This window comes from Macadamia integrifolia, chromosome 9 (assembly GCF_013358625.1).
Source record: "Macadamia integrifolia cultivar HAES 741 chromosome 9, SCU_Mint_v3, whole genome shotgun sequence".
Classification (NCBI taxonomy): Eukaryota; Viridiplantae; Streptophyta; class Magnoliopsida; order Proteales; family Proteaceae; genus Macadamia; species Macadamia integrifolia.
The window spans coordinates 5,894,706-5,908,203 of NC_056565.1; the positions used below are offsets into that span (position 1 = coordinate 5,894,706).

Here is a 13,498-nt window from a genome sequence, read left to right on the forward strand (position 1 = left end):
GATGGAACCTACCTGTGAACAAAATTTAAGGGACCTCAGCTTCAAGTTAATAAACCCAAGTTAGTAAACCTTCAGGACACAGCCTCGTGTCAAGAATCCCAAGTATGAACCTCAAAAGCTTTTTAAAACATGGAATCCAGAAGACAATTTTCAATCAACATCACAAACTCAGGATTCCTGAAGATGCTTTCCCTTCCCACCCCCTTCCCCTATTTTAAGCAAAATCCAGATTATATTAGGATGTTAAACCAAAAGGGCATCAGAAGCCAACATTAATTTCCTTGAAATGGCAAGAGGAAACAGAGTGGTTACACTTAATCAACATCCATATCATTTTCCTTCTCATTTCTGCTTGACCATAGCTTGATAGTTCGATCATGCGCCACCGTCACAAGATGTCCTTCTGCCACCAGGTGACCAAAAAAAAAAAAAGATTCATCTGTAAAATTCATATTGTTTCAAATGAAGGCACTGATGCAAAACACATAACACATAAATGGATGCATAGGAAAAACACCACCACTACCAAGGCATGCAGTATGCCTACCACCACGAGGGTGTATGTTTCTGTAAGGCTAACCTTTTTTATTTTATCAGTATCTACACAATAGGTTTCCTAAGTTTAATACTGATTTTAAGTAACCCAAAAAAGTGGAATCATGCAAAAACCCCTATATGACAGTGGAGAAACCAAGGATAGAGATCATAAAGACAAAGTTTAGTAGATTTATAGGATTTTCATATAGCAAAAAAATACGGTACATGATAAATTTCGGTATAATGCAGTACAGTAATTGGAAAATATTATGTCTATTCAGCACATATTTAGATATACTCTTATATAATGTAGATAACAATTTTAAATACAAATATACATAATTTGGTAAGATTTTTTCTGAAGTTAGCCATGGCTGTGAATAATTTGTGATTCACTATGAACATGACTAGTCAGTCAAATATAATTTTCTATTGAAGAAAATACATCACAATTATTTTTTTATCAACTGATTCAACTCAAACAGTACAATACTGGACTCCAAAGTGAAAGATGAACTCACCTCCCACTATATCTAATGATGTGACTTTTGATTCATGTCCAGATAATGTCTTGACAGGTTTGAAGTCTCGAGCTGACCACACCTAAACAAGATAAACAAATCATTGGTTAGATGAAATGAAACACCCCCAAATCCTGGATTTCCTCTCCAGAAGATAAAATTAATAATCTGGAAGAAAGAACACCTTAGCTGTCATATCATATGAAGCAGTTGCCAGAAAATATCCTTCCTGGGGCTCAAATTTTACTTGTGAGATAAGGTTTGAGTGAGCTGGTATTATGTACAAGGATTTCTTCTTTCTCAAATCCCAGATTCGGCAGGTATTATCCTCACCACCAGAGGCTAAATGATACCCATTGGGAGAAAAGCTGATTCCTAAGACCTGCAGAAAGACAAATATTCATAAATCCATCATGAGAAAATCTTACTATTGCAACAAAGTAATTATATATATATATATATATATATGCCCTCACCGGCTTAACATGGCCTTCAAAAGCAAGAATGCTTCTTCCAGTACGGAGGTCCCATACTCGAACAAGTGCATCTAATCCACACGATGCCACTAAAGATCCATCATGGTGGAAACATATCCCGTAAACGCTCCTGCTATGACCTTCTTGAAGAAGCAACTCAACACCAGAGTCAACATCCCACAACCTCCAAGTCTTATCAAAGCTAGCTGTTCCTAAGTACTTCCCGGATGGATGGAATGCGAGACGGGCAAGACGATCCAGATGGCCCTCAAATTTCCTAAGAACAGAACCTTCAGTGTCCCATAACCTAGCAGTCCGATCAGCAGAAGCAGTTGCTATAATGTTTTGGACAGGAGAAAATGCAACGTCGGTTGCACGCTCTGTGTGACCCTTTAAAGCAGTGACCTTATTTACTTGAGGCATGCCCCACAATTTAGCAACTCCACTCAAAGCACTGAAAAACATCACCCAAAAGTTTAAATAAAAATCACACTCATCTAACAAAACAATTACCTTCTATGTTGTAGTTCTTGGAAAACCATCTAAGAGAACACTTTGAAAGGTGAATGTTGAGAAATTATATACTACATGCAAGCCATATCTCCCACCTATCTACCTCCAAGGTCCTCCCTCCCAGTCCACACCACCCCCACCCCCCCCCTCAAAAAAAAAAAAAAAAAATTAATAATAATAATAATAAGGAAGAAGAAGAAAGGCTGAAGCATCCTACAGTAAGGAATCTAGAGGCCAAAACAGTCCGTTAGTGTTTGCATTAATGCCATTTATGCCTTAGAAAACAGAGTTATTTATGTAGTCTGAGTTTGAGTCCTATTAATAATTAAGGTTTTAATAGATAACGATAAATATGCCTGATTTATATCTATATATAGGGCTGTTATACCCAGTGTCTTCTGTTGGGTTTTGGATAAGGAAACAGCTTGTTTCGGTTCATTGGCTCTCCCCCCTCCCACTCACAAGCATTTTATTTATTTTCCCTCTTATTTGGACTTTATCTTCTCTTTCCCTTCTATTGCCATCATACTAATCTCTTGCTGATTTTCTGATGTCGCACAGCAGCTTACCGCAGGTCTGTTATATTCCCTCCCCCCTCTCTATTATTATCTCTTTCTCTCTGATATCCTCTTATCTTGCAATTATTACGAGTCAGTCTCATCTCCTTTTATCTTATATTTTCCTCAATTTAGTTCTTCCATCTGATTCTGTTCCACAACTTGATTCCTTAATCGGATATTTAGATCTGAACACCTCTTGTACCTTGTTTAGATAAAATTTCAATTCTGGGCTGAAATCCTTAGTCTGATTTGGCACTTGGATCATCTTAATCCAAATGTAGGTTTTGAAGTTCACAGATTACAAAATATAAACACACAAACCTGTGATGGAATTTGAAGATTCAATCACTCTGGACAATTTTAATAATCTTGTCAATTTATTCATTCCAGATTGCATCATTTATTTTCGAAAGAAGCAACAAGCCAGTCCCACCGAAGTCGCCAACATTATTGGAGGAAATGTAAAAGTTAGAAACACAACAAATTTTTATGCTTGTTTGACTGGCCATTCCTTCAAAGGCAATCTAAAAAGGCCCCTCAATGTTTAGATTACCTGACTTTAAGAGGTCTCCATTAGCCACTTCTTCAGTCATGGTAACTTAGAAATTTTACAAGGAGGCCAAGAACACATGAATCCAATTGTTTGCAGAAGATTTATGGACATTTATAGACAGGGTATAAGGTTGTGAACGAAGTTCTGTTCAGGAAATTAAAGTTTAAATTATTGTGAGTTGAAGTCTATTTCTAGCTTGGTGTTTCACTGTCTGTAAAGAAGTCAAACACTCTTTGGCATTCACAAACTGCAATTGAAGCCAAATTAGGAGTTATAAATTTACTTTGAATTTAACTTTGCTCCTAGTAGTACTGCTGAGGTGAAGTTTATATAAGAGTGTCAAGTGGTCAATTGAAGGTTATGGACAGCCAGCATAATTTCCAGGTGACTGCCAACATGGAGGTGCCATACTCCAGGTATGGGTCTGGGCACATTGATGCATAAAGCAACTGGTCCCCATAGGGCATCATGACTCCCGCCTTGTTGCCTAGGCGTCGCCTTGAAAACTATTTTAATGCATGAAATTGACTACATCGTATCATGCTCAAATCACAATGATTTGAACAAGTTATTCATAAAGAATATAGAATATAGATCTAATCACATAAATCAAATGGGCAGAACTAAAGCTAGAAAAAGGAGGAATACCTGGTGGCAAGTAGCTTCCCATCTCGAGAAAAGGAACACCCCGAGAGTGGTCGATCATCACCAATTTCGCTGCAGTCAAGGACCAAGGTACCTGCCTGTTTCAGAGCTGAATCCATCTCTGCATCAAGATCTTCATCTGGATCATTCCTTCTCCTCCTCTCACGTTCAAGCCGCAAGGCAGCCTTCACAATCGAATACTTAGCAATATAAACTCGAGACTCTAAAAGTTCCCTTGACCCTTCAGTAAAAAATGGGTACTCTTGAGGCCCTTCTGCATCACCCTCACCCACCGCTGCAGCAGTAGCAGCCTCCTCATCCTCATGAGCCTTTAACAACTTCTCCAACTGTCCTTCAGTTTCAAGCTTCACCATAATCATCCGTAACCTCTCCCTCCTTTCCATTTCCCTTTCTCCAAAAAATGTAATTGGCTCACCAAGCCGACGGAGACGAGCACGGACAGCTGAGTCATTAGTGGGCACAGCAAGAGCATAAGCACGTCGCTTCATCAGAAGTTCCTGCATTGCTTTTTCCTGCCTCTCTCGGACCTGTTTACTCTCTTCTGATATCTCATAATCCGCAGATGAACCATGAGCAGTATCATGGTCTGAATCCGAATCAGAGCCATTTGCTTCAGTGTTTTGTGGGACAAGGGGACGGATGACTGGTGGACGAATGGGAAGTGGTGCCAAAGGGCGGGGAACTGGGGGAGGAGGTATTGAGGATATTGGAGCTATAGGTGGCATAATTGGTGGTGGCATTGTTGGTGTAATTATAGGTTGGGGAAGCGGTGCTGGTGTTGCAACAACAACAGGAGGAACAGTGGGGACTGGAGGTGGCACAAGAGGAAGATTAGTGGCTGGAGATGAAGTCGGATCATTAACAAGTACATCTGTTGTAGAGGGATCTGAAAGAGAGGTGCTTGTATTGGGGTTTTCTTCTTCTTCCATGATGCTGTAAGCCATAAAAACCAGATTCATTATAAGTTCAAAAGAAGTTTCCAAAAATTAGTCACTCATTCTCTAATGGTTTCTAGCACCATATCTAAGTTAGTGAAGGAATGACATAAAACAAATTATTGTGTTTTATTCTTTCATATAAAACAAATTATTGTGTTTTATTCTTTCGTACTGTATCACTTGCAAACTGAAATAACAGTATAAAAGAAACTCATTTGGTACATGGAGAAGTTAAATGGACTAGGACAACTGTTCAATAATATAGGAAGCACATAATATAAACCCGGAAAGAGCATTCAAGTAAATGTTCAAACAATATTAGGGTTTACTATGCACAAACTGGTCAAAGGTTTTAAAACCACGATTAAGCAGTGTAATCAATTCCTCTAACTGGGGTTTCCCATCCCGCAAAGGGCAGATTTCCAGGAAATGAAAACCCAACTTCTACACCCTAGCTGAACAGAACTCAATTAATGGTCTTTCAACCACTAAAATTGGAAGCTTTTTTCAACTTAAAATAACGAAGATAAGTTAATATCACCGATCAAAATCAAAAAAGAAGCACCCACAATAGCAATTCAGATGTTCTGTACAATATTACTGATTGCCAAAGAAATAACAAAAAATAAACCCAAAAACGAAGTATGAGGGTTGTCACACCAATCATATAAGAAAACCCGCTTTTCTCTATCGGAAACTGTGGGAAAGAAATATACACAGAAGACTTTGGGGAGGGGAGTGGGGGAGAGAGAGAGATCGGACCTGAGAGAGGAGGACTCCCACTGCTTGTCGTCTTCTCCGGCTGGACTCTTGAGGCCTGAGTGATGGTGAGTAAGAGGTGTGTTCTGTAATGGCAACGGCTCTCTCTTTCTTTCAGTTGAAGTGTTTTTCTTCCATTGACCATTTTACCACTAACCCTTCTATTTCTTTCAGGGATGAGTACACCACAATTAATCTCAACCGTTAATCTACTTCTAGACTAATCTTAACCGTTCTTTTTTAGAATGCATTTAACCATTCGTTGCTCAATCCGTCTGCAACTGTCTCCACTGTGGAGCTCTAATGTCGCCCCACCTTGTCCAGCTGCTTAGAAATCAATCGTCCGACGTTGGGTTGGATGAACCCATAAAGGATAATAGAGAACTTTTTGTTGGTTTTCCGCAATTCATCACCTCTGTTGCGTCAGGGGTGGGTTTGTGGGGAGTAGCGGCGGCAAGGGATCCACCGCGGTTTGGAGTGAGGGCGATGGCTAGGGTGCGAAAGTGGGGGGTGGGGATTGGGGGAAGGAACAGAGGGGGATGGGGCTGCCAAATTTACTTCAGTTTCTTAAACGTTTTCAGTTTTAACTGTGAGGGTGATCTGCAAAGGCAAAGTTGTGATCGCCAGAGGAGAAGCTGGAGTAAGACGAAGAAGAAAAGAAGAACATTGCCATGAAGACGATGAGAAGGCTCCGTTTAAGATTTCCTAACAATATATAGTCGAAACCATGAATTAGTAATAAAAAAAAAAAGCAAGAAATAAGATTCGTAATGATTTAGAAATCAGAATAAATTTCGAACCTAATAATCAGATAATAAAAAGAAGAAGAAAAAAATGACTAGAGTGTAGTAGACTGTAGAGATGAAATTATAAGAGATTTTTTATTAGACTATAGATCAGAAATTAAGTACTAAATTATGAGACCATAAATCTGAAATTATGTGGACATTTAGACCTTGAGATCCTCTACTCGCATGTTCAATTGCAGCCAAATGGAGTTCACCTTCACCCAAAAAGAAAAATGGAGTTCACCAAGTGGCATGATATATAGATAATATTTACAAAGGCAATTATGGAGGAAGCACGGTTACATGACAGATTTACCCTTTTACTTTGCTATTAGATAGGAACATGTAAGGGTGTAAGTTTAGCCCTGACAATCCGAATCCACTCTAATTTATCCTGAGTCCGAATCTTGTCTAATCCGATTATGAGGGTCAACCTAATCCAATTTGATCCAACCCTGTGTGGGATTAGGCCGGACCTGGGTTGAAGCAAAGAAAACCCAATCCGACCCTAACCCACCTTGAGTCTAACCCTGATTATTATTGAGCTTTGTAGAATGCAGGTGTCTCTCATGGCTAAGGAAGTTTATTGTTGTTGTCATTGAATTTATTGTGTAACAAAAATATGATAGAGAACAATATAGCCAAAAGAGAGCACAAAGCCAAAGGAAAAACTTATCTCTATAGCCATGAAATAAGGAATGAGGAGAGGTGGGGCTTGCAGTATTTGAGTTTCTTGGTCCTTATATATTGGAAATTAAACATTATTGTAGAAGATGAAATCCTAACAACAATGAATGATTGGATTATCTCTTAATATGTTGATTTTTGATGGAGGGATTAAAATAAATGTCACATGGAAAAATAGAGGCACATGGAATTTCCATGAAAGAATGATAAAATATCACATTCAGTATAGTTTAATGGAGGAATTCATTTTAAGGTTTTAATTAAAAAACGGGGTTTCAATTCATTTTAAGAATTGAAATCGGAATTGAATCATACTTATCGGAATGAGATTCCACTAAGAAGATTAGCTAGGATCAACCTGACCCAACTCGAACCAACCCGGCCCAACCTTGAGCCCGTAGGGTTGGGCTTGAGCATGAACCCGACAGGGTTGGGTTAGGGTTGGGTTGAGTTTTGGGACCTAGGGTTAGGTTTGGATTTTAAGAAACCCAGCCCAACTTGGCCCTATTTCACCCCTAAACATGGGTGAAGTTTAATGTGCTATCCATTTGTACGCCCAATTTGGGTTGGTTGTCACCATCCAAAACTCGGTGCAGGGAAACTAATCAGATCCATGCCAAATTAAAAGCCTAAATTGACTTTGTTAAGGAATTTCATCAAACTTTATATATAGCCGAGAACAATAATCTCCTTACAGTATACTAAAAAATATCAATGATATCTTACTTTCAATTCTACATCTTGAAAACAAACGTTGAATTTTTTTTTCAATTGTTGTAAAATTTTACATCGAAACAAACGGAGCCATATAGAAAAGGTGATGTTGAAATTCCAATTGTAGGTATCCAGAAGACGGTTTAGATTGGTCACGTGTTAAACTTCAAAGCTCTATTCAATTACATACCCCCCCAATAATTAGGGAAAACGTCAAATGGCTTCAGATCATTGTGGAGTTCTTGTAACAAGGAGGCGAGATATTATTGGGAAAGAGGATGGGGGAAAGGCCATAGAGGAACTTCAGGAACACGAGAAGCATTCTCCCATCGTCTTTTTTTTTTTTTTCTTTCGATTTTATCAAGTCCTCAATGAAGATTTTCCAAATTAAAAAACAAACGACAGAAATTTTACTATAAAATTTCACATAGAAAATTTTCCACGCTAAAACAAACAGAGCCTAGCAAAATTTAGTGTTCTTCTAGAGATACTAAATATTGCCTAAGAATCACAACAAAAGTATGCAAGTCCGGAAGTTTTATGAGAGGGGTTTCCTCATTTCATACATTTATCTATTCATGAACACCTTGACTATAAATTTTTCAAGCAATTTTTGCGTGCACAAGGCTGCGTTTGATATGTATTCTTGGAATAGATTGCAGTAGTAGAATACATTCCGATAAAAAAAAAAATAGTGAATTGGGTTTCAAAATGCATTCTCAACCTATAATCTATTTTAAGAATGAGATCCAAACACAACCCTATTGTTTTGTTTTGCTTTAAAGGTTAGATATTGCAGTCATAAGCATGACAAATCAAAGAAACCTCTACTAACTCCAAAAACTTTTATGTGCATGTGCAATGAGAGGGGTGTGGTTATCATATCACATTATCCATATCTAGATAAAGAATGCATCCTTTGTAAGGACCAAGGACGAGGGAGTAGAGGACTAGCAAGGAGGAGAGGAGTGGGGTAAGGGGATGGATGTCCTGTTTCTTCTTAGCCATTGCAATTGAAAGGGAAAGAAGAGGGGACCCATAAGCATATTTCAGCATAGGCAGATGGTAGGCGAGTTGCCAAGCATCAAAGGGCTGTCTTCCCCTTCCCTCATCACCCAACAAGCCTCCTCGTACATGAACCCAACCTGTTCTCTCTCTTCAGTCTTCCCTTTACCCATTCTGTTCTCTCAGTTATCCATTCTGTGCTCTCTGTTAGACACCTGACAGACAACTCAACTACAAACTGGTATTAGCCTCTTGTTACTACTTCAAAAATCCAATAACAATGCTGGAAAAAAAGATGAAGAGAAGTACACAGGCTAAATTAATTTGTCCATATTCCAGTAATATTTCATCAATCAAGACCAAGACTGCAATTTATGAGGAAAAAAGAAAAGCAATATGGCTTGTTTTCATTGTGTGCATACACCCATGTCTTTCATTGTGGAATAGGGACTTGACTCAGAAATCTGACTACAAGCATAAGATTGAAATAAGAAGCTAAAATCTTATCCCATTCCAATGTGAGCTGAATTGCACAATGGAGTGGGTATTTTAACTCGGTTACATAGCAAAAATCAGATGGATAGGTAGATCAAGAGTCATTCATTACTATGAAACAGAATTCTCCCAACTTCACAGATTACCAGCTTCCTTGGATCCACGATGAGGAATTGGCCCTCAACTATGGATCGAGTCCACCATTGTGAAGCCAAAGGCGTTTTATCCACCGGGTGCTCAAAAAAGAAAACTGTCCTCTTCTTACCTCGACCATTCATCGGCCCATGATCTGTTTGGTAGTCATCTCCTTGAAACCTTGATGCCTTATACCTCAAAATGGATCAACTTGCACTATCCTCTTCCTACCTAGTGCTCAAAAAAGAAAACTGTCCTCTTCTTACCTCGACCATTCTTCCACCCATGATCTGTTTGGTAGTCATCTCCTTGAAACCTTGTGTCCTATACCTCAAAATGCATCAACTCGCACTATCTCTTCCCATGATTCTCATTCCATGTTCTGGACTTCCCCTATTGTAGGGATCTGGATTCACCTAGAACCCAAGAAGAATGGAAGTTGGCAGTCATGGATAGGTAGATTAAGGTCATTGATTTCTAAGAAATCCCCACCCCATGGATTGCCTGCTTCCCTGGATCCACGATGACTAATTGGCCTGCAATAATGGATTGAGTTCCACTGCTGTGAAGCCAAAGGCTTTTTATGCTCTAGCGGGCGCTCATAAAATAAATTTACCCTCTTCCTACCTCGACCATTCTTCCACTCATTATCTGTTAGGTAGTAATCTCTTTGAAACCTTGATGTCTTATACCTCGACTTGTATTGACTGGCATCATCTATCTTTCTGTAATTCTCATTCCATGTCCCCCAACTTGCCTTTTTCCTGGGTTCTGGATTCTCCCAGTTATTGTTATTTCTCTCCCATTGGTTGCTTTCCCATGAGTTACAACTAGGGTCTCCCCATGTGCTATTCTCTAAAGTATTGTTCCCCCAAGCACACTTACGCTCCCAAGGATTGTCAGCATTATTGGCAGTACGAACACAAACTTGCAATCCTGGTTTCGATGAGTAGTCAACCCTTTTAATTGGATCTTCCTCTGCATCACCCCATACAGAGCATGGAACTGGCTGATTTAAGAAAATGAGAGAATCACCAACAAGCGTAGACTTCCCCTCTTTGTCATCATCACAAGGTAGTGGTTCTTGTTCTAAATCCAACAACAGCTCTGGATCAATATCACAGTTCCAGTCAATTTTATCAATGTAGAGATCTGGGTCAGGTAGAGAAGAATTGCAGGGAATACCATTAATCTTTGCAAAAAAGCGGTTCTTTGCTTTGTTGAATGCCTCATTGACAGCTGAATCATTCCACTTAAGCACATTCTCATAGAAAGGCATCACCTTCTTGGCTTCCAAGACTTTTCTCCATGGAACTGAACCAACTAAGCTGCAAAACTCTTTCTCCCATGCAGGTACAGTATGCTGCCAGGACCCTGAAGTTACAATTAAGAGAAAGGTTAGACACTCCTCGAGCAATCCCACCATTCCAAAAATTTCATAACACCACCACCATAATTTTAAGAACTGGATTACCTCATCAATTAATAGAGGTTTTTTGAGGTTGGGTGAGAGAGATTTGAGTAGAGCCTGTACAGGTAACACTCAATCAACAAAATCTACTTTCCTAACACTAGAAAGATCAGAGCCCATGTAGTAAATGTATCCACCAAAAAATATTTTAGAGTTAAACATAATAAATCCCCTTTTAGTAAAACAGATTTCCTTCATAAGTTATAAATAGCAAAGATTTCTTAAAATATGAAAAGGATAACTCTTTCATTAGAAAATGTAGAGGAAGAATATAACTAAAAAAATAACCCAACATGACACAAACCACAAGTAAAATATAAAGTCTTCTACACTCAACTTTAAACCCTAATGAATCTCCTTGTACCCAGTTCCAGATATTTCCAGAAAAAAATTCCACATTTTTTCAAGAAACCTGAACACAAAACATCCCGATCTTTCAAACAGAATCATTTTCTTCCCTTTCTAAAAACATAAGCAGTTAATTCACAACAGACATCTAAAAAGGGGGAAAAGCCAGAAACTACACAAAATATCTGCAAGAAAAAGACCAACTACAATAACCCATCAGTGAAGCATGCAAACGTACCAGAAGGCGATTTTTTGAAATGCGATCTAGAGGGTGTCCTCGATGCTTCTTGATGACAAATTCCACCTTGTCCCCAGCGTCTAATCCTATCATCCATGGTTTCACGTTTTGAAAGAACCCAGAAGTATTAACAAATCAACATTACATGTCTCTCAATAAGAAATACCTAAAAGTAAGTATTTTTTATTTCAAAACTAATTAAGTATTAACAAATCAACACACTGATACCTGTATCTTCAAAAAATTACTCTTCGGTCTCGTATCAACTCTCGGTATCCTTTTTTACTCATCCTCGCTTCTTCCGAAGGGTGTCCCCTTGGCAACTTTTCCTATTCAATATTCTCTAAATATTTTTTTTTTTTTGCATTTGGATTCCCCAGACCAGATCACCAGATCAATTGAATTTTAGGAACCTCATCTTCAAACGGTGATACATATTTTTTAGTGAAAGTGTTGTTTAAACGGATAGTCGAACTAAAATGTTTTACGAAATAATCCCTCTCGAGTGTCCCTTTCTCAATGAGAATCTGTAAAATTGCACAGCACGATGTCATTCTTTGGTACATTTCATAGAGAAATACCAAACGGACACTTAAAACACCTATTCGTAGAATCTTGACAATGATGTGGTCGACGATGATGGAGTTTCTGTTTGATGATACGCATAAAAAAAGGGGGCAGCTAGGCCGCCATTAGCGGCAACAATGCTTGGTTCTGCGTTGATTCAAGTGATAGTTGTGCTGAACTTTTTTTATTAATCAATCAATCTCAACCAAGCTTTTTGAACAAGAATTTTCAAAATTGACAAATATAGGTGCTATTCTTTCATAGATTTCGAACAAAAATACTGAAGGACACTTATGGATCTGTTCAACATCTACATAAATTCTGCTTAATTTTGTCAGACCAGATCGTTTGGATTTCTGGAACCTTATCTTCAAAAATTGATACATATTTTTCAGTAAAAGTGTTCTTCAAATGGATAGCTGGGCTAAAATGTTTTACGAAAGAATCCCTCTCGAGTATCCTTTCTCAATGAGAATATGCAAAATTGTGCAGTACGGTGTAATTATTCGATATATTACATAGAGAAATACCGAATGGACACTTAAACACCTAATCTACTATATAGTAGGAATCATTTCCTACAATTGGTATCAGAGCTTTGGTTACATCATCGGATCTTGAATTGCATTATTAATTTAATGATATTTATACCTACGTCCATTCAAATTTCTGTTCAGTTGGGTATGAATGAACTTGAGTGATTTTTTACATATAGATAAACTGTCATTGGTGAACGATTGTAAAATATAATAAACCTTTTGGCAGTATTTTTCACATATTGAGAATCTCAAATTTTTTCTTCGTCGGATCTTGACAATAATATGGTCGACGGTGATGGGGTTTCTTTTTCCGATGATACACATAAAAAAAGGTGCAGTTAGGCTGCTATTGGCGACAACAATGCTAGTTTCTACGTTGACTCAAGTGATAGTGGTACTGAACTTTTTGATTAATCAATTAATCTCAACCCATTGTTGGAAAACTAGGTTTTTCGACCCGACTCGTCCGATCAAAAACCTAGCAAGTCAACCTGGTTAAACCCAGTCAGGCCGAATCTTTTTTTTTTTTTATGTTTTATATATATTTAAATGCAATAAATATGTAAATAAATCATAAAAATACAGAAAAATATGAAAAAAAATCAAATATCAATAATATATACATTATTTTTTTCAATGGAAAGCTATCCCATAAAAGATTGCAAGTTAATTTTAAAATTTAAACTTATAACATGTCAAATCAATAACTCAATAACTCAATATCATCCATCCATCATAGGGTTGTATCTCAGAAAAATATATATATATATATATATATATGTGAAACAAAGTATTAAAATGGTATCATCAACCCACATTCCATAAACAATGAAACTTGACACTTTAAATCTTCAACAACAAACATCTAATCTTCTTCCCCACTTGAAGTTGACGTATTTGATTTTTTTTTTTTTTTTAAGTGACTTGATATAATGACTAGACTCGATGGGGTTTTCAAGACTCGGCCAAAAAACGAAGTCAATGTAAA

The 13,498-nt window shown here is 37.8% G+C and overlaps 2 protein-coding genes across 6 annotated transcripts; both read right to left on the minus strand.

The window, feature by feature from the left end:
• Window positions 1-15: 15 nt before the first annotated feature.
• Window positions 16-6,242, minus strand: LOC122089248 (U4/U6 small nuclear ribonucleoprotein PRP4-like protein). Its single transcript, XM_042658824.1, has 6 exons — window positions 5,527-6,242; window positions 3,809-4,759; window positions 1,535-1,988; window positions 1,243-1,440; window positions 1,059-1,140; window positions 16-403 (listed from the first exon to the last, which is right to left on the minus strand). Exons 2-6 carry the CDS (start codon window positions 4,753-4,755, stop codon window positions 315-317), a joined length of 1,770 nt encoding a protein of 589 aa, XP_042514758.1. The 5' UTR covers window positions 4,756-4,759; window positions 5,527-6,242; the 3' UTR covers window positions 16-314.
• A 2,817-nt stretch (window positions 6,243-9,059) lies between these two features.
• Window positions 9,060-11,795, minus strand: LOC122088312. 5 transcript variants are annotated; one of them, XM_042657533.1, is made up of 4 exons: window positions 11,633-11,795; window positions 11,405-11,490; window positions 10,822-10,875; window positions 9,089-10,721 (listed from the first exon to the last, which is right to left on the minus strand). In XM_042657533.1, exon 4 carries the CDS (start codon window positions 10,624-10,626, stop codon window positions 9,760-9,762), a length of 867 nt encoding a protein of 288 aa, XP_042513467.1. In that variant the 5' UTR covers window positions 10,627-10,721; window positions 10,822-10,875; window positions 11,405-11,490; window positions 11,633-11,795; the 3' UTR covers window positions 9,089-9,759. The 5 variants fall into 5 exon arrangements, with proteins under 5 accessions (XP_042513464.1, XP_042513465.1, XP_042513463.1 ...); XM_042657530.1 differs by lacking the exons at window positions 10,822-10,875; window positions 11,633-11,795 and having other exon boundaries at window positions 9,060-10,454; window positions 10,533-10,721; window positions 11,405-11,608; XM_042657531.1 differs by lacking the exons at window positions 10,822-10,875; window positions 11,633-11,795 and having other exon boundaries at window positions 9,060-10,436; window positions 10,533-10,721; window positions 11,405-11,607.
• Window positions 11,796-13,498: the final 1,703 nt, after the last annotated feature.

Bases quoted from the DNA above. Each gene is read 5' to 3' on its own strand.
- LOC122089248 (XM_042658824.1), bottom strand. From the start codon at position 4,755: ATGGAAGAAGAAGAAAACCCCAATACAAGCACCTCTCTTTCAGATCCC. The intron at 1,989-3,808 runs GTATTCCTCCTT...GATGTTTTTCAG, and splicing joins GGGAAGCTACTTGCCACCAG to TGCTTTGAGTGGAGTTGCTA. The intron at 1,441-1,534 runs GTGAGGGCATAT...GTCTTTCTGCAG, and splicing joins TTGAAGGCCATGTTAAGCCG to GTCTTAGGAATCAGCTTTTC.
- LOC122088312 (XM_042657529.1), bottom strand. From the start codon at position 11,501: ATGGATGATAGGATTAGACGCTGGGGACAAGGTGGAATTTGTCATCAA. The intron at 10,722-11,404 runs GTACGTTTGCAT...TTGTAACTTCAG, and splicing joins TTTCAAAAAATCGCCTTCTG to GGTCCTGGCAGCATACTGTA.